This window comes from Thunnus thynnus, chromosome 4, assembly GCF_963924715.1.
Source record: "Thunnus thynnus chromosome 4, fThuThy2.1, whole genome shotgun sequence".
NCBI lineage: Eukaryota > Metazoa > Chordata > Actinopteri > Scombriformes > Scombridae > Thunnus > Thunnus thynnus.
Genome location: NC_089520.1, coordinates 24053671 through 24072771, shown reverse-complemented (window position 1 = coordinate 24072771; position 19101 = coordinate 24053671). Strand labels below are relative to the sequence as shown.

General features: G+C 39.1%; 1 protein-coding gene across 6 annotated transcripts in view; it reads left to right on the top strand.

Moving 5' to 3' along the window:
- The window catches only part of cpne5b (copine Vb), a 128020-nt gene extending 110986 nt beyond the window's left edge, over positions 1-17034 (top strand). For all 6 annotated transcript variants that reach the window (XM_067587778.1, XM_067587779.1, XM_067587780.1 and 3 more), the window contains 8 exons: positions 293-354; positions 3415-3461; positions 5052-5233; positions 5466-5593; positions 7378-7480; positions 14395-14452; positions 15115-15188; positions 16218-17034. In XM_067587778.1, the coding sequence (XP_067443879.1) occupies positions 293-354; positions 3415-3461; positions 5052-5233; positions 5466-5593; positions 7378-7480; positions 14395-14452; positions 15115-15188; positions 16218-16409 (846 nt within the window). In that variant the 3' untranslated portion in view covers positions 16410-17034. The remainder of the gene's footprint in view (positions 1-292; positions 355-3414; positions 3462-5051; positions 5234-5465; positions 5594-7377; positions 7481-14394; positions 14453-15114; positions 15189-16217) is intronic.
- Positions 17035-19101: the final 2067 nt, after the last annotated feature.

The following is a 19101-nucleotide window of genomic DNA, read 5'->3' as shown; positions in this document are numbered from 1 at the left end:
CATAAGATCTGAGAGATCAGAGTGGGCGACACCAACAACCAATTGAGACACCAATTTTCACACAACTTACCACATAGTGTGGGCAAGCGCAAGTAACGCATACAAATGCATCCCATCCTCTTAAACTGTCCTCTGGCAATGTAAATGAGTCAGTCATCAGGAAGCAGCCGGCTCACATCTTATTCCAGAGTGAGTGTCAAGTGCCAAACTAAGTCGAGATGTGCATGTTTTTTTTGTATTTAGGCGAGAAAACATAAACTGTGTTTAATCCTATGTTTCATTTTAATTTCAGGTCACCCTCCTCTCGTTCTCCGTGGAGTCAGAGTTCACATTCTTAGATTACATCAAAGGAGGGTGAGTGAGAATGACTATCTGGTTATATCACACTGAAGTTAATTTCTCAAGTGTACACCAAGGAGAGAAATTATTGTTTGATTTGACAGAAGGGTGGAGACAAGCAAAATATGTGATTGCTTTATTGCTTAGATTTTATGTCCACATCTGCTTGTGCAGGATGAGGTCGCCATTACAGATTAATTGTTTTCCATGACATTAAAATGTCCATTTCATGGGGTCTGGAAGGTCATGATTTTTTGGAAACTTGGGGGGCAGCACAACAAGCTGGTAACACAGCATTGACATATTATCATTTTAAAAAGTTGTTATGGTTTAGGTTTTAGGAAACTGTTGCCTAATTACACATCCAAAAGACATTTGGGCTTGAGCAACATTAGCATGGGAGTCATGTTTCTGTCCAAATGTAAGTCCAATTTTCACCCTCGACCAACTCTTGTAAAAAAAATTCTGGCTCCAATGCTTCACTATGTTCACCAGCTTGTTGCTGTGCAGGTAGTGTACGGTTGGTTTATCAGATATTTTTACTGACAACTGCTTGCAAGTGAACCAAACAAGTACAGTTTAAAAAACCTGAAAAATCAGCTGAAACACAGCTGCAAAACACAGAGTTTGGTCCTAATTCTCAATGGATAATTCTCAATGTCATTTTGGCCATTGTTAATATAAAAATATTGGTTAGAGCATTAGAGATTAGAGCTTCAATGGATCATTCAGATTAATTACTGATAGTGATGATGGCAGATGACAGAATTATCCTTTTAAGGATTAATGGCACATGCACAACTATTAGAAAGTCATCGTGACAGTTAATTACTTATAATGAGAATTATAAAATATATACATCTGTGGCCTTCATTAAAATGTGTATTAAAAATGCATACTTCTATCCTATTATCTTTCATGTAATGGCAAAAGACTATTAAACCAACTGTTATTATCTAAATAGCAAAAAAAGACATAAAAGGTCAGAGTCGGTGCAATCTGCAGCATTTAAGTGTCAAATATATCTTCAACGGTTTAGGCCAAACTGTCTTCACAGTGGCTATCAGCCCTACGACTTCGGCTGAGTTTTAGAGCTGGAGGTTGACATGTGAATATCAAGTATTTCTCAGGTGAAGTGTGCCTTTTGGGCAGATTGGGCTGTGCTTTGATCTCCACCATCCCATCACAGTGGGTCGGCTGTCAGGGGTTTTACGGGCTGTGGCAGAGCTGACAAGTGTGACAGATTTCGCTGACAGTTCCTGGCTTTGGCTGATCTATGATACAATAACCTTAAGGTTTAGTGGCCTCACTTCAAAAATATCATCCTCATCAGTCTGCCCCCTAACATCACTCTGGCATTTACTGAGTGACATTTTAGAGAGTCAGTGCTTGCAAATGTAGAGTCTTTGCTCTACAAGAAAATGGATTAAAGTCAGGAAAGTGTGTCAGTTAAACTGTCCAGGCTCTTTGTGGCACGAAACAGGAGAAACACCACATGCAAAATTCATCTCTACAAAAGCTGTTCAAACACTTTTCTGTAATATTTGGTGTTACAGCTTTTATCATGATGAAAAGTGAACTATTTGTGGCTTTTATGTCTTATTTGACAACCACTGTAATAAGGACAAGAATAATATGGCTATTCAAATCAATCAACAGCAGTAGACTGAGGTGTAATGAAATGCAGTCAGACTGTTGAATTTTCTTGCTCTCAAAGTCTGGAGCACTGAAACAGTTCAGGATTGGAGACTGAGAGGACATAATATGCTTGAAATATAATAATAGGGGCCATTTCTCTATGCTGATTATGGTTCAAGACACTCATATCAGGTTAATAACTTCAACAACATTACCTTTTACCACACTGGATTTTGAATTAGGATGAATTAGTGTTGTAAAATGGAAAAAAAGTTAAAGCAAAGAAAGCTGAGTGTGAGGTAATTGGACCAAAAGTAATGTGCAGGAAAAGTGTATATTTTGCTCTCATTTGTGCACAGACAAGAGCATAATGTTTAAGAAAGCATCGGGAAAGAAAGACGGAGGGTAGGTTGGAAAGACAGAGAGAAAATAAGGAGTTAAACTACAGAACAAGACTGTGGTGTCATTTTGAGCAAGTGTCAAGTGGACTCCTTTAACAAGGGTTCACCAGAGTGACAAGAGTCTGCGAAAGAGGTCTGAGCTTTTCTCTAATAGTGACCTTTAACTCAAAGGCTCACACACAAACACACATACACAGAGTGAATAGGGAATCCACATCTAAGACCTACATTTTTATATGAGAGGGAAAAAAGGGAGATCACAGTGAAAAACGCTGCATTTCCCAGAGCACATATACAGTTTGCAAACCTACCTCCCCATGCAGACATTGTGATACATACAAGATTCCTCATGAATAAATAAAATCTAGTTTAATTAGTCCTAAGGTTAGCCGGGTCAGGCTGTGGTATATTCTCCGTCCCCACCCCAAACTGAAAGGTTAATGTAAATCTTTAACTCATTCATTTCATTATCATTCTTCTGCCTTCCTCTCTGGTGGCTCTCGTAGATAATGAGAGGCTGTCGTTTGGTCCCCCGAAGGCCTCGTCTCATTGTCGTAAATTAGCAAGATGAGCAGGAGTGCTTCATCAGCAGGGAAAATTGGATTATGATTTGCTCTTAAGTGCTCCATCAGTCTAATTGCTTGTTACCCAGCCCGATGTCTCACAGGCTCCCCCGCACCTCCTCCTGCTCCTCCTCAAGGAAGTGAAAGTCAGATAAACAGAGTGGAGTAATCACTTACATCTTATTTGACAACTGAGCGACTACACTTTGTGTTTTAATGCAGATGAAAAAGACAAGAAATGGCAATGAGAATATTAAATATTGATCTGTTTGTAACTTTATCATCATAAGAAATAATTACTATATTTTGTGGATGATGTTTTAGGGATCATCTTTTTACATTGGGACAGACATTGTGTGTGTGTGTGTGGCGGTTGTGAGAGCAATGGAATTTAATGAGGCTTGGCGTGTTGTTATTCCTGGCTGGTCTCTGTCGGTTTTTTTTTCATGTCCTCCTCTCCCTCCCCCTTCTAGGACGCAGATCAATTTCACCGTGGCCATCGATTTCACAGCATCTAATGGTGAGTGATACTTACACCAAAGTGTATGTGTAGGGAAGGGGGGCAAGAATAGATAGTGATGCTCTTTTACTACAGCATGTCCCATTTCAGAATCAATCACACAAACATACACACAAGCAGACAGGTACACATACTGTATACACATTGTCACCTATAAGTGATAGCCTTTCCTGGGTAGCTCCTCTCCCTAAATGTTCTGTCAATACACTCTAAATAAAGGTTATAGCGGGTGTTTTAGCAAAAATTAAATTAAGCAAATGGAATGAAACCCTCAGTTCAACATAAAGACTTCTCAGCATGTGAGAAGACCACACTTAAGTCTCATTAAACAACTTACATCATTAATTTTGCCTGAATACAACACTCTAAAAGATTTATTCGCAAGGAACAGCTCTTTGATTATCCAATCATAGCTTAGCAACTGTAACCAAGTTGCTAAGCTACATCTGTCAAGTTTTGTGCATAGAGTGTGTTAGTTTTGTACTTTGACAAAAAGTCAAAGAAGTTACAAGCCTGTGCACATAAAAACGCTTGGTGAGAAGTTAACTACAACTCCCAATGTGCATTTTGGCAAGAGATATTCATTCACAAAACTTTAGTAGCTCTGTCCAGCTCTTTCTTGGATTTAGGAACAAATGTTAGCTTAATTAGCTAGGTAGCTACGGTTAACAAAATCTGCTACTGACTCTTTTGGCAGTACAGAAAGTAAGGGGTTCACCAAAGTTAGTAAGTTTCATCCTCTAAGTACCATGAATGTCTGTACAATATTTCAATAGTTGACCGAGACCAGCATTGCTATCCCCAGAGCCATGCCACTAACATGGCTAAAAATCTGTGAGAATTTTGAGTGATAAATCAGCCACAATTATCATTGCTAACTGTATATGTGTCGTGTGAGAATGAACAGCTTGACAGGCATAGCAACAGTAAATATGCAACTTAGCGCACAGTCAATTTCAAACCCTGGCGTTGGTCAAGGTGACTGACATACATTTTGTTGTTACACTAAGGACTCCAGATGAGATGATTTGTATTACTCTTGTGAGTACAAAGCCTGACCAGGAATACAGCAGGATTTCTGCTATCAGATAGCAGGTGCCAGTAATCCTGATGTACATGTCACCTACAACTTCATGGGATGCAATGACAACAATATTTTCTGAAACACATTCAAAGTATCCCAGCTGGCCTGTTAATACTGAATGATTTCATGACGTGTTATTACATTGGGGATGTAGTAGAAGGTCGCAGTTACTGACAAACCCTTTAAATGCTCATTTAATTTCAGTATTCAAGTCTCACATTGCCCCCCCCCCCCCCCCCCCCCCCCCCCAGTTTGTTAACAGAGTGCCATTGATGGTGTCACAAACGTTTGAATTAAAAGTTATGATCCATCATCTCTAAGGACAAAACATGACAGCTCTATCTGACAGGAATCATGTTAATTATGATCCATGGCTGCAGTGAACAAAAATGCTTTTTAATTTCATGTCACTGCAAAGAATGTGCACAAGCACAGTATCTTACATTGTATAAGTCATATCCTCACACCCCATACACCTCACGATTGATTGATTGATTGGTCTACAGGTAACCCCTCCCAGTCCACTTCGCTGCACTACATGAACCCCTACCAGCTGAACGCCTACGCCATGGCCCTGAAGGCTGTTGGGGAGATCATTCAGGACTATGACAGCGACAAGATGTTTCCTGCTCTCGGCTTTGGAGCCAAACTGCCCCCTGATGGACGGGTGTCACACGAATTTCCGCTGGTGAAGTCAACCTCACCTCATTTCACTTTTTTAATTAATCAGTTCAGATTTCTCAGAATAACCTGAGGCTATTTTATGTCATTTCCAATTTTTACAATCACAAAACTGGTTTTTATTTCTAATACATAAATTATGTCTGTTTTTGAAAGTGTACTTGACCATGGAGCTTCTTTAATAGCTGTAGTAACCAGGTCCATGAAATTGATTTGCTGTCTGATTCTTGCCTCTTCAGAATGGAAACATGGAAAACCCTTACTGTAATGGTATAGAGGGCATCTTAGAGGCATACCACCAGAGTCTGAAGACAGTACAGCTATACGGGCCAACCAACTTTGCTCCTGTAGTGAACCATGTTGCCAGGTGAGAGAACAATGCAAGCTGGTTAATAGCTTCTTTTTTGCCCCACTATAGTGGTAACGTAGGAAATACAAGGAGCTGCTCTTTTACTAAATGTAAGATCTGTACAGAGACATTTTTCACTTTACATTTGTCAAGTTTATTGATAAAGCATATAAGGAAGAAACATAGTCTCATAAGGGACATATGATGCTTTTTGTGATTTCCTATCATTTATGTACTCTTATGATGTCAGATGTCCATGTTAAACATAGTCAAAGGTCCAAAACTTGAGGTGAATGTGTGTATAAATTCTCCCTGAATGCCAAAGTCCAGGCATCAGCCTGCTCTGAACGCTCTGTTTGCAAAGTTACCTCTTCTCCATTAAAATGATGTCAGACTGTAAATGCATGCCCACAAACGGCCATCGATTCTGTAGTCTTTGTTGCTAAAGTTGTTCCATGTGTTGTTTGGATTGTATTTGAGGAGTTGACATTTTAGTAAGGCTGCATAGGGCCAGCGCGAGATAAATAAGGAGTTTTTTGAACTGTAAATCATGCAAAGATATTCCAGTACAGTCCCAGAATAAAAGATATAGACCTGGAAATGCATAGACCTTTCAAAATTTTTACATGCATATTCAAAATACAACTTTTGGATTCCTAATTTATATTCATCAGTATCAGTAAATTATGTTTCATCCCTGTGGATGTTCCTCTTGTGGTAACTTTCCCTGCTTGTGGTTCTTTCATTATGATTTATACATTATTCATATTTTGATCCAAATACTAAAAACACAATGATAAGACAGTGAAACCCACACAGATTTCCTTACAAATTTTTATAAAAAGGTATTTATATGCAGAGAGCAAGAGCCATTGTTCAAAACTTTTCAAAAGACCTGCCGACAATGATATGATGGATCTGCTTATTGTCAACAATTCAGAATTAATCTGTTTTTGTGTCACACGGTGTTGGCATACAGATTGAGATTCTCACTGATCTTATATAACATTCCGGTTATCGAAAATAAAACAACACTAACATAAACATTTTTGACTGCTGGCCTTGGTTGGCTTTTCCTGTGCCACTGGTTTTCTGACCCAGTAAGTTGACAATATCTGTCCTGCCAGACACAATAAACAGCATGCGACATGCTTGAATATGAATTTAGATCAGCTGACAGCTATCAAAAGAGTGGAGGATTTAGCTGATGGAACAAATGACAAAGGGGCCTGACATATCACTCGCAGGTAACAACACATAAAAAATATGCAAAATGTGAGATGATCTGAGTGGATTCTTGTGCCCCCGAAAACCCACCTCCATCTCTCACTGTCACTACCTCCCTCATCGTCTCATTTGTTGGTCCATATCCTAACAATTCTCCATCTGATTGCACCAGCGCTCTGCTGTAATTAAAAATGTCATTCTGATAAAACACTTTTCACACTGCTGCAGGACGCCACAGCTGCAAGAATACACAACCAGTTGGTATTTAGCATTTGAATGGGTGAACTCAAGTAAGAAGAGATTTTTACAAAGGCGCTAATCTGTGAATCAAACAGTATAAACCAGCTTTGTTTTGAAAATGATTGTTTGGACTGATTAATCAGTGCACACTTCTGAGGCATCTGACAATGACACTTTATTGAATTTGCATGTGGTGAGAGTGCATGATAAGACATTTATTCTCATGGATTTCTATTCTACATCAGTGTTTACCTAAACCCATCAATGAATCCTTTATATCAAACAGATTATAAAGCATCCTCTAATGTTCTGCCTGTATCTGTGTGTATATGTAGGTATGCAGCGGCAGTGCAGGATGGCTCTCAGTACTTTGTGCTCCTCATCATCACAGACGGCGTCATTTCCGACATGGCCCAGACCAAAGAGGCCATTGTTAATGTAAGGATGGGGACACCATGCCCAGTTTCATCTGGTATTAACTAGAAGAAAATGATTTGAAGTGAAGGGCTTTAACTGAAATACAAAAAGGCTAGCAAACAGAAAGGGGGTAACTACAGATCATTATCAGTTAATCTCTAAGTTATTTTTTTACATTATCTATTTATCACTTAGTCAAACAAAGGAACAGTTCGACATTTTAGGAAATATGCTTCTACACTGTCTTGTGGAGAGTTAGATGAGAAGATTGATACCACTCTTATGTAAGCTACAGCCAGGTTAGCTTAGCTTAGCATAAAGACTGTGAACAGCTAGCCTGGCTCTGTCCAAAGGTGACAAAATCTGCTTAGATACAAGGAGTACTATTTTCATTTTTATATCAAGCACCTGTCCCACTGAGGTTTTGTGGATGTTCACACAACTACTCTGTTTCATAACAAAATCTGCCTACCAGCACCTCTACAGCTCACTGAGTTATCTGTTATATCTGAGACATGCAGGCTAGCTGTTTCCTCCTGTTTTGGGTATTTGTACTAAGTTAAGCTTCATATTTACCACACAGCATATACACAGCATAAAAGTGATATCAAACATCTCATCTAACTCTCTGCAAGAAAGTGAATAAGTGTTTCTCCCAAAAAATTCTAACTTTTTTTAATGCATCTCACACAGCCCAAGGTGACATCTGCAAATAGCTTTTTTTGTCTGAAACCCCAAATATATCGAATTAACAGTGATGTAAAACAGAGAAAAGCAGGAAATGCTAACATTTGAAAAGACGAATCCAGCAGATGTGTGTCTATTTTACTGTCAGCACTTATAAAGATTTTTGTTAGAGAATGTGAATGATAAAATTTGTGTAACTTGATTTTGTTATTGACCTGACAACTACACCAAAGTAGCTCAACACCCAAATAGTATTTTTGTTCTAAGAAAAAGGTACATACAGTATGTTTTGAATGAATAATATTGTCTTTAAAGTACAAATGTGTTCTACTTCTGCCATGTAAAACACAAACTCCCATTAAAGCAGCACTGAGAATATTCATGAAATACAGCATTTGAAAAACTTCTTGAAAATATGTTACGGCTTCTATAAATAAAAAACACAATATAGTGTTTTACTCCTCAGAGCATTCCCCAAAACTTGTCCTAACTCCTTTTTTCCTGGCTTTAAATAGTAGGTGGTTGGTTTCCTATTCCTTTCCTCTCCCTTGGTCTCGTCCTTTTTTTCTCCCCTCCTCCTCCTCCGCAGCCCGCCGCCGCAGGCACAGAACACCCAGCAGACTGGATTTAAAGGGAATTTGCGACTGTTAGTCAAAACATTAGAACAGCCACACCTTCCTTTTAAGATCTTGCCTGCTGCTCTATCTCACTGCCTCTGCTTTGACTGTCTACTGATGCTTGCCGCTTCCACCGCTTTCCCTTTTTGCTCTCCACGGATCTCGGAGCAAGGGAGGACACACTGCTGAGGTTATACAAGTCTTTCCTCATACTTATTCGTGTTGGAAGGTGTCTTCAAGAAAGAGCGAGAAACCCAGTGAGAGGAAGGGAGAGTGTTAATGTGCACAACTCTGTATGTTGAGAATGAACATTGGAGTCAGTTTACATTCGTGCATGCTGGTGTTTTTGTGCATTTTGGTTGAGTTGCAGACATATGGCAGGGCAGGTTGGGCACATTTTTCCAGTAACATGGACCCATGTGTGTCAAGAGTGTGGGGAAGTGGGAGTTTATAAGTCACAACAGAACCTGCTATACTACAGAAATCCACATGCCAATCACACAGCATCCCCCCTCCTCTGCTCATGGCCTGGGTCCCTTCGCTGCCTCATTTTCTTCCTCTCTGTGGAACCGTGAGACTCCCTCGCTCACAAAGACTTTTGCTTTCTATTTCCATCTCTTCCCCTCTCATAGATCTAAATCTCTTTGTCTTCATCTGCTCTCTCCATACTTCTGTCACCACATTCACTCCATGGCTCCTTTTATACAGAGATCGCACAATATTGCCGTAAAGAAGACCCGCCATTATGCCAGCTTTGCTTTTTTACACTGAACCAAACAAAACCGGCATAATGCCACCCCTGTCTGTGATTTTAGATAGCATGCTGGCGTTCCGCAATCAGAGGCGTGATGTGTAACACAACAGTGTCAGCGTCTAGTGTGTGTGGTCCCTTTTACACTGGTGTCAACCCGGCAATGTGACAACCTCCGCTGCTGGCTCAATGGCGGAACAACAATGCCCCCCCATTATGTTTTCTTACCTTTTATACAGAACAGCGAGGCGGAATAACGGCGCAACATTCCCATCTTGAACAGGCTGTGTAAAAGGGGCCTCTAACAAAATCCTTTGCTGCCTTTGATTTCTTTCCCCTCTCATCTTCTACTTGTTAACTGTCAGTCATTTGTGCTTCATATCTTTATTAGTGCCAAGACCCACCAAGAGCACTTCACTACCTTTTATATTGGATTCAAGACTTTGTTGAGCGGTAACTGGATACCTGGTGATGTGAAAGCGAGTCTTTGGTGCAGAAAAAAGCGTTGAACAGAACTTTAAAAAACAGATACATTTATGAAAATATGGGTGCTGTTTGATCAGCCATTAGATTTTACAGACATTATTTGGGTTTTAACTGGGTAACGAGTACAGTCCTCTCCTTGACTACAACAGGTTACACCTACACATTTGTATAAACTATTCAGTGTTCTCAAATGTGATTCCTCCAGGTTGCAAAGTTCAGTAATAATACTTCTTACATCATGTTTCTACAATTTTACATTCTTCTAGGTCATAAATTAAGCATATTGTACAAGCTGCACTTGCTGAGCCCTGCCCCCCTTAGTTGCTGTTGTTATCCCTGTCAACTTTCCAATGTGTCCAATGTGTTTACAAGAATAGGCTTCACATTTCTAGGCAGCTGCCATTGATTTTGCTGACAAGCAAATCTCATGAGCTGGTTGAAAATGGTGGCACTGTCTGAAATCATTCTCTATTTACTATATAGTCCTCTATATTTACCTTCTGCCGTTTTATTGGAGTGTCCAAATTGTGAGTGTATAAATGTATCCTCTATGTAGTGCCCTAAAAAATTCAACAATGGAGCAAAAAACAGTAGTGTCCATGGAACGTATATTACAATTACAATGCATCCCATTTTATAGATGCAAGAATTACTATTGTGAGACTCTACGGCTGACAGTGATGACACAAAATGACAATGACTAGTGATTTGTTGCTCACTATTGAGTAAATTATAGTGTCTATTATATATTATATATAGTTACGGTTGCTTATCTATGATTGAACAATCAATGTTTGAGGGAGGGGTTTAGCACAAAGCAGTGAATTTTTCTATATTGGCTTATTTTTGAATGGTATTTACTCAAACAAACATGAAGTTGTCATTATTTAAACAACAGTTGAATAATTTCACCAAACAACAACAGTGAGTCACCAACAGCAGCTGGTCCCGCTCTCATAAAGGTTTTATTGTCTCTGTTTTGACATTTTGACCACATGAATAAGGTTTGGCAGGGCCCTCTGACCATGTGTGACTAAATACAATACGTTTATTGGTAATTACTGTTTAACTGGTTATCACCTCCACCAAAATGTATTTCAGTGTGCTTCAGTTGCAAAAGTTAAAACATTCTTCACATTTTCTGTTATATTAACAAATTTAAAGAACTGTGCTGTCCTGGCAGAGGTATGTGCTTTTTTGTTGTAACAGAAATATGATTAAAATTATACAAGACTAAAGTTATTAAAATTAAGTTGAACAATAAGAATTTATTTAAAGTTAGTATGGATTTTAAAATAAAAACAAGTGCAGGTAAAGAAACTGAACCTAAACTAATGGGAATAAAATCTTGATTATTATGGATAAATTCAATGGGAGCTTAGATAGTAAAGTAAATGGCTATTACTTACAGTACATTAAAAACCTTTATGCCCATTTCAATACAAGATGTGAAGGATAGTACTGTACTCTGTTCTATTGTGAAGGACTGTATTTATTGGTGAATTTTGTAGTCATGACTCAGGTAACCTCCATGTCAAAAGGAAGAGTCACATCCATCAAAGCATGCCCATGCATGACATTTTGATTTAAGTGGCACATCCGGAGTGAGCTGTTGGAGTAATGAGTGCTGATTGACTTTGTTTTGTTGTCTCATTAGACTGGATCTCGGCTGCCAGTCAGGGTGACAGGAGGACGGTAAAAGTGAGGCATGGTAGATTGCCTGGTTATTTTTGGTGGCATTTCATGTTCTGATGTGTTCTAATGTCTCAGGCTACGCACACACACATTTGTCTGAGTGTGCAAGTGTTGGAGCGTACATGTGTGTGGGAGGACAGGCACTGACAGGAGTTAAGTTTGAACACTGATAATCGCATTGATGTGCTGCAGCTGAGGTGGTGTCGACAGAAACCGCTCTCATCCCTGTGGCAAAAGAGGTTGCCTGATTTGCCACAGTACATTTGTTTTGTGCCAGAGATAAAAATGCACTTGTTATTACTGCTTTATGAAAATATGTGACGGTAGAAAACAGATTAAGGTAGAAAACTCATAATAGCAGCTTTTGTACTGAGCATTTATGTTGCCATACAGTATGTCTGGAAACTACAACAACAGACTACTATGGCCCATCAGAGAGCAATATCAAATATCAGAGCGATAAATATCAAAACCTTTTGATTTTTAGCTATGCTAAAAATCGGGTTGGGTTTGATCCCTTTGCTTTTTAGCAATGTAGTTCTGTCAGTAGGTCAGTTGCTCCACCAGGTTTTTTTTTGAGTGAAATGTCTCAACAACTATCGGATGAATTGCTGTGACATTTGGTACACACATTTATGTTCCCCTTCAGGATAAATTGTAATAACTTTGGTGATTCCCTGAGCTTTCATCTGGCGTCATAACCAGGACAAATTTAAAAATTTCCAATGCTTTGGTTTCTGACTGAATACCAGCGAAACGAATGACTTTCCCATCAGCTTCAGGTGTGTTTTGTGTTTAGCACTAATTAGCAAATGTTAGCATGCTAACACGCTTAACTAAGATGGTGATCAGCATGTTAACATTGTCACTCAGCATGTTAGCAGGCTGGCATTAGCATTTATTTCAAAGCAACGCTGTGCCTAAGTAAAACCTCACAGAGCAGCTAGTACAGCTGTTGATGATGATCTTCATGATCTTGTTTTGATATGAATTGTAAACGTTATAATAAATGTAGATGTAGAACAGTTTTAGAGGATAAATACACTGATTTGCTTGCATTGTTTGTTTCCATGTCCTGTAAATTGTGGCAATTCAGATACAACATACAGGACATATGTACTTTTATGTGCTTTTTTTGGGTCTTTTAAAATGTGTTTCTAAGGCTGGGTAACCTGACTCATTAGATGGTTTGTTACACAGAACCATCTGAGAAGTCATCTTTAGAAACTGTTTGGAAAAGGGCAGGCACTTTCAAAAAATACTTGGCAAATGATTTGATGAACCACCTATCACCGTCTATCACTGTCTTACCCTGTGAGGCAGCTGGATTCAGATCACGTGAGAATCCTCATAGGATGCTGATTGGTCCAAATCACTGGTGGTTTGGACATAACTTGAACAACTTGAAGCCTGACAAGATGGATTCTTGCATGATGTTGTGATCTTGCAAATCCAGCTGCCTTGCAAGGTAAAAGGCTGAGGTGATACGGCTGAAATCAATGTCATTAATGAGAAATTTTTTTTTTGTTGTAATATATACCCCAATATGGTAAATATATGCTAAATTACATGTAAAATATCATAATTGATGTTTGGTGCAATGAATTGTGTTCCAAGTCTTCACACATATAAAGCAAATACATTAATACCTAATTTTAAATTTCATTCCTAAGTAAATACACCATAATATAAAATATCAGCCAGCCCTATGTGTTGCATAAATATGAGTTTCACTTATCATTTGACAAATTTTCAATCTAGTTTTTGTTTTTGCTTGGAGACAGTGAACAGTGGGGAGACTAGCAGCAGTGTTCTCTGACTTGAGGTGTGGCTTGGGAGTGGCTGGGCAGGTGACTGAGGATGGTGGCTGTGCTAACTGAAGTTGGCACCTCCTCTCCCTCCCTCCTCTCCCAGCTCACAAATGCCACCATCCATCCCCTGCCATGTGAGACCTTATCAAGGTTTCTGCCAACACATTCATCACATTTTCCCTCCCTGTGGACCAATGTTTCCTTTTCAGCCTGAACTAGCTGCTTAGGATTTATCATGTCAAGACACATTTCTTTTTGCAGGTCAGCATTTCGTTCACAAGGCTGGGAGTTCTAGGGATATATGTGATCATATATTTGTGTGCTATCGTTAGATTGGTTTTTGGCTATCAAAACAGCTTCACTACTGATACTGCTGACCCGTATATCAGGAGACGCTGTGAGTGTTGTCAGTGAATTTAATCTCCTCTCCCCAGTCTGATAACCAGTATTTAGTGAGCAAACACAGAGTGTCAACCCCAGATAAGAGCCGGGGAGCATTCACATGACAGAAAAATTGGATTCAAGGACATAAAACATTTGGGATAAAGAATGCTTATTTTGAGCAGAGACAAAAAGACTATTGAAACTTCAAATTAGCATCTCACTGTCTTGCCCTCTAACTCGCCCTATTTTTCTCTCTTTCAAAGCCTTTTCTGACTTAAAGGTCATTCAGCTAGTTAATACAGTGATACAGGGCATTAGAGTGGCTGTAACGTACGTGGGTGAGCATGTAACTACTGTAGGATCAGATACAGTAATGAGCACTACAGGTCAGTGGGAACATGGACAAGCTTCTTTCCCCCCTGTTGAATGAAACAAAGGCTTATATGTGCACAATGTTCTTTAGGAAGACATTTTTTTGATTGTTCCTATTTTATTTATCTGCAGGGTGCCAAGCTTCCTATGTCCATCATCATAGTTGGAGTGGGTCAAGCTGAATTTGACGGTACGGTGGATTTAATGTTCTAACTGCTGCATGGATGAAATGATTAAATCTCCTTACAACTGTATATATCAGGCGCATGCAAGATGTAGCAGTAAAGAAAACATCTTCTAGGACCTCAGCAGCATTACAGCCTGATGTTTTTATCACCTATATTAATCAAGTCTGTTAAACAGCTTAAAACATGAGAAAGCAATTGACATTACAAATGTATACAACTCTTACTGTTATATCCAGCACAAACCTCCCTGGCACTAATTCAGAGAAATACCTGAGAGAAAATTACTGCACAAACTCATCTGAGTCGGTAGAGAATGGAAATCGTAGGTGGACGCAGGCATAATTATAGAAGAAATGGCTGGGGTTAATTGCTGGGTTTGCAGTGTTTTGTACGGATGATTCTAAATGACAGAGACTATAATAAAAGGACTTATTAGTTGATGAGACATGCAATAAAGAGATTACAGCTGTACATCTCAACACCCTCTCTCTTTTACTGACGCTAAAGCAAAAAGGTACGTCATTAATATGATGTATGATAACTGAATCTTGGTAGTAGTAAATCGACCTTGTCACTGTGCTAAGGGTGGCTTTCCTTGCTTAGTTCTCACACTGTGTATGTGTGCATGCATGCGTGTATGTGTGTGTGAACTTATGTCTTCCAGCTATGGTGGAGCTGGATGGTGATGACATCAGGATCTCTTCCCGAGGGAAACTGGCAGAGAGAGACATTGTTCAGGTGACTGCCTTTTGCAGCATGAAAGACACTAACTGTATTTGCTGTGGATGCTGCAGAGACCAGACCAGATACAGTATATAGACCAGAGCAGCAAAACCAGCACAGGCTCCGAGATCACTGAATTCTGAGAATAAATCAGAAATCTTGAAAGTTATAAGAAGTCCAGCTTAGTGAAGGTAGATAATACACTCAAAATAAATATTTATCAGACCTGCTCAGTCTTTGGCCACCAGATATGGATCACATATTTCTTGGCCACAGTGCTTCCATTGATTTACAGTATGTACTACAGTATGTCACATTTTTACATTAGTATTTTACACTCATACTGTTATCTCAGCTGCTCTGCCACATAAATGACTGTTTCTGACAGAACACCATCTGTCAGCATTCAAAACTCTTAACAGATTGCGGCATCTGTGTGTTTCTTGTGAATTCCCATGGAGACAAGCACACTTAAAAGTTTTATAGTATGTGTCACTCCTGGAAACCTTGTGTCTTATTCATAGAACTATCAACTTTCTGTAGTGTCAAAAACTTTAAGAGTAAGTGAATGAATCATAGCATCAGCAAAGGATGGTGTAATATGTCAAATAACAAAAGACCAAAAAAAAAATCTACTTCTTTCAAACTACAGTAGGAAATGTTGCTTTTCACTAATGCTCATTTACTGTCCCTCCTAAGGGAAGCCAGGATTAGTGACAGATCAGCAGCCTAAAGCTGGTAGGACCTGGCAAATGTTGACTAACATGGGGGCTTAATCATAAGCCCTCAGTATACCACTCTGCTCCCAAAACCTACTTGTGTACATTGTCAAAACATATTCTGAGCTTTTCATGAATCACTACAACATTAGTCCAAAATCTCTCAAGGTCTCAAGTTCCATGCAGCATTTTGTATGAGTATAAAATGAACAAGTTTAATAGTTTGGATTATTTGTCAAATCGCATCAATCTTTATCCACATGAGCATGCAGTTGCTACCTTTAATATGCATTTCTGTAACACAGTTTCTTCTCTTCTTACTCAGTTTGTTCCCTTCAGAGATTATATGGACCGGACAGGTAACCACGTGTTAAGCATGGCGCGGCTCGCGAAAGACGTGCTAGCAGAGATCCCTGACCAGTTCATCTCTTACATGAAGAGCCGGGGGATCAAACCCAACCCAGCGCCGCCTCCTTACACACCACCCGGACACACACACCACCACACACAGATCTGATCTGATCACTCTCCCCCATTCGCTTTTCACTGAGGACTGACAGCATGCAGCAGCCACTCAGAGTCCAGTGGGAACTCTCTACCTCCTGTTTTTTGGTGCAAGCAGGAGATGACGCACCAGGAAATGGGTGTTGAATTCTAGTGACTATTGGAGCAGCATTTTGTTTATTTTTTTTGTTTGTTTTTTCTGTGATATATTCATTTGGTTTCTCTTGAAGAGAGGCTGCAACCTCTTGTTTCCAGGACTTGTTGGTGAAATGCTTTCAATCAACACTGAGGCAGTGACTGTTTCACATCTAATTTGACAGCAGGTTGGTTCAAAAAGGTCATGTTGTGGTTAAAACTTGTGCCTGTCTGTGGTTGTTTCTATAAGTGTATCAGGACATGTGAACTTTGACCTAAGCCTTGCTCGTCAGTCATTGGTGTGGCCTAATACAGTGATATTTTTTAGGCACCTTTTCCCTTCTGGAATTAGTTTTTATATTTGGGGATTATCTCCGTATCTGATCATGCATCAGTTACGATGGAAAAATACAGGTGTGTAGTTTACAGTTACTAACATTAATCAGGCTTTTCATACCATGAGGTGTCACCTCTTCTCTTCTTTATTAAGTAAATGTTTATAAGAGCATGTTGTATGAGAATTGAATTCCCCATATCCCAGTATATTTATCCTCAAATGTTATTCAGAGTGGCATGAACATTTGATAGAAATGTTTAGAACAACATAACCTTTATCTATTTTAAAATGGTCACCTATTATTTTTAAGAGATTGCATATAAAAAGCACAAGACAACTTATCGCTACACCTATACAAGTGTGATGATACTACCAGGTTAATTGTATTTAATCATTTTGAGTGCTGCTATTCATTATTCCTGAAAAAAGGGCCCAGTTGATTCATTCTAGTCAAATGTCTTTGTAATGCAGCTGCCAATCATCATATATATTGTTTGTTACAGGTATATTTACAGTTCTCACTCAGTACAGATAAAAAGTTGATTGGTTTTGAAACATACAATAAATACAGATTACCACATAAGTACAACAGAAACAGAAGAAACAAGGAAATCCTCCAGATCCTCATTGGCCCTGGAGCATACAGGTTCACTGTGTGGCAATTACTTTGCAGTAATTCAATTAATTTGGTAACATGCAGCATAAATGCATACTATACACACAGAAATAATAAGGATCTTAAGGCAATGATTGTGACCTATTTATGACGACCTGTCTTGTAGAAGGACATTGAGTTAAAAAGGTGTCCTATGAAGAAAGAAAAGTTATGTTTATTTTAAGTGTTACTCACCAAAACAAGTTGTGTGTTACAAATATGTACAAATGCATTTCCTCATAAAGCCTTTTTAATGTTTTAAGTCATATATCGTTTACTAGCTAGCAATCATCTTCTTCACTTGCCTTTGCAAGTGTATTACTATGTTTCTTGGCGCATTACCGCCACCAACTGTCAATCAGTGGAACAACGTGAACTCAAAGGCAGAATGTAAAATTGTGCTTGTATGCATTTGTGTGGATACACGTACATACACTTCGAAAGACATGGCTCCATGGCACAACTAGTGGTCAAAAACTCAACAGGGTACCTTTAACATTCTTATTTCAGTATATATTATGCATACATGCCACATTTTCCTTAAATAAGTGTGTGTTTAATTGAATAATCAAAAGCACACAGCAAACCTGGGGGCAGGGAATCATTTAAGATGGGTGTGGGAAACTGGAGGAGGACAGAGATTAATAGCCCACATTAATGGCCCACATCTTGTTTTTGCCTCAAGGCCCAATAGAGGGTTAATCTGGCCCTGTCACTATTCAAAACACACCTTGAGACTTCCATGTCAATGGAAATCCATAAGCCCCCCAGCAGCCATGCATCAGCAGCCACATAACCTCCATCCTCATAGACTTTCTAGTTTGAGTCAGTATAATCACAGTTCGTCCCTGGAGAGCTCTGTCCTTCCTACAGTGTATTACAAGTTTCTGATAGGAGGTAGTTCAGGAATTGGCTCCAGAGCTTCAAGATTTAGGTTCATCACATTCAATACATAAGTAAATCTGTAATGTGTAAACACATTTACTATCTCTGTATACCGCAGGGTAAAGAGGTTTCCTTTTTGTGCTAAACTTAGCTTTCCGTAGCCTCCTACCATCTGTGACGTCAGTTTGGAGAGAATGAAACAAAAACAAGCTGGCTTCCACACTGAAAATCCTATTTCACCGCATCAGTTACGCAAGCTTAATTTGAAATGCATTCTTGCACAATGATGCAACAACAATCCCTGACAGGCCTATGATGAGTTGCCTTACAAGATCATAAAAGTGAAGACATTTAATGATCCATCTAAATGTAGGCATGTTTTACTTTAGCAGGGTACATACATAGGATTATATGTAACCATAACAAGGACAGGAGAGTTTTTGATATAAGTACAGAACACAATATAACACTGAAATCTCTCTCTCACCCATCATGCCTGCCATCTGACAAATGACAAAGTGTTTTATGCTAATATTGCAGTTACATTTCCAGTTTTTATCATTTTTCACTGTTTATAGTACCTTAGCTACATCAATAGCCTTTCTACATACGCTTTGTACTTAAAGGGATGGGACACCTTACTGAAAAAATTTTCCACTTTCAGTTTATTCAGTTTTTCTCCACGCTAACTAT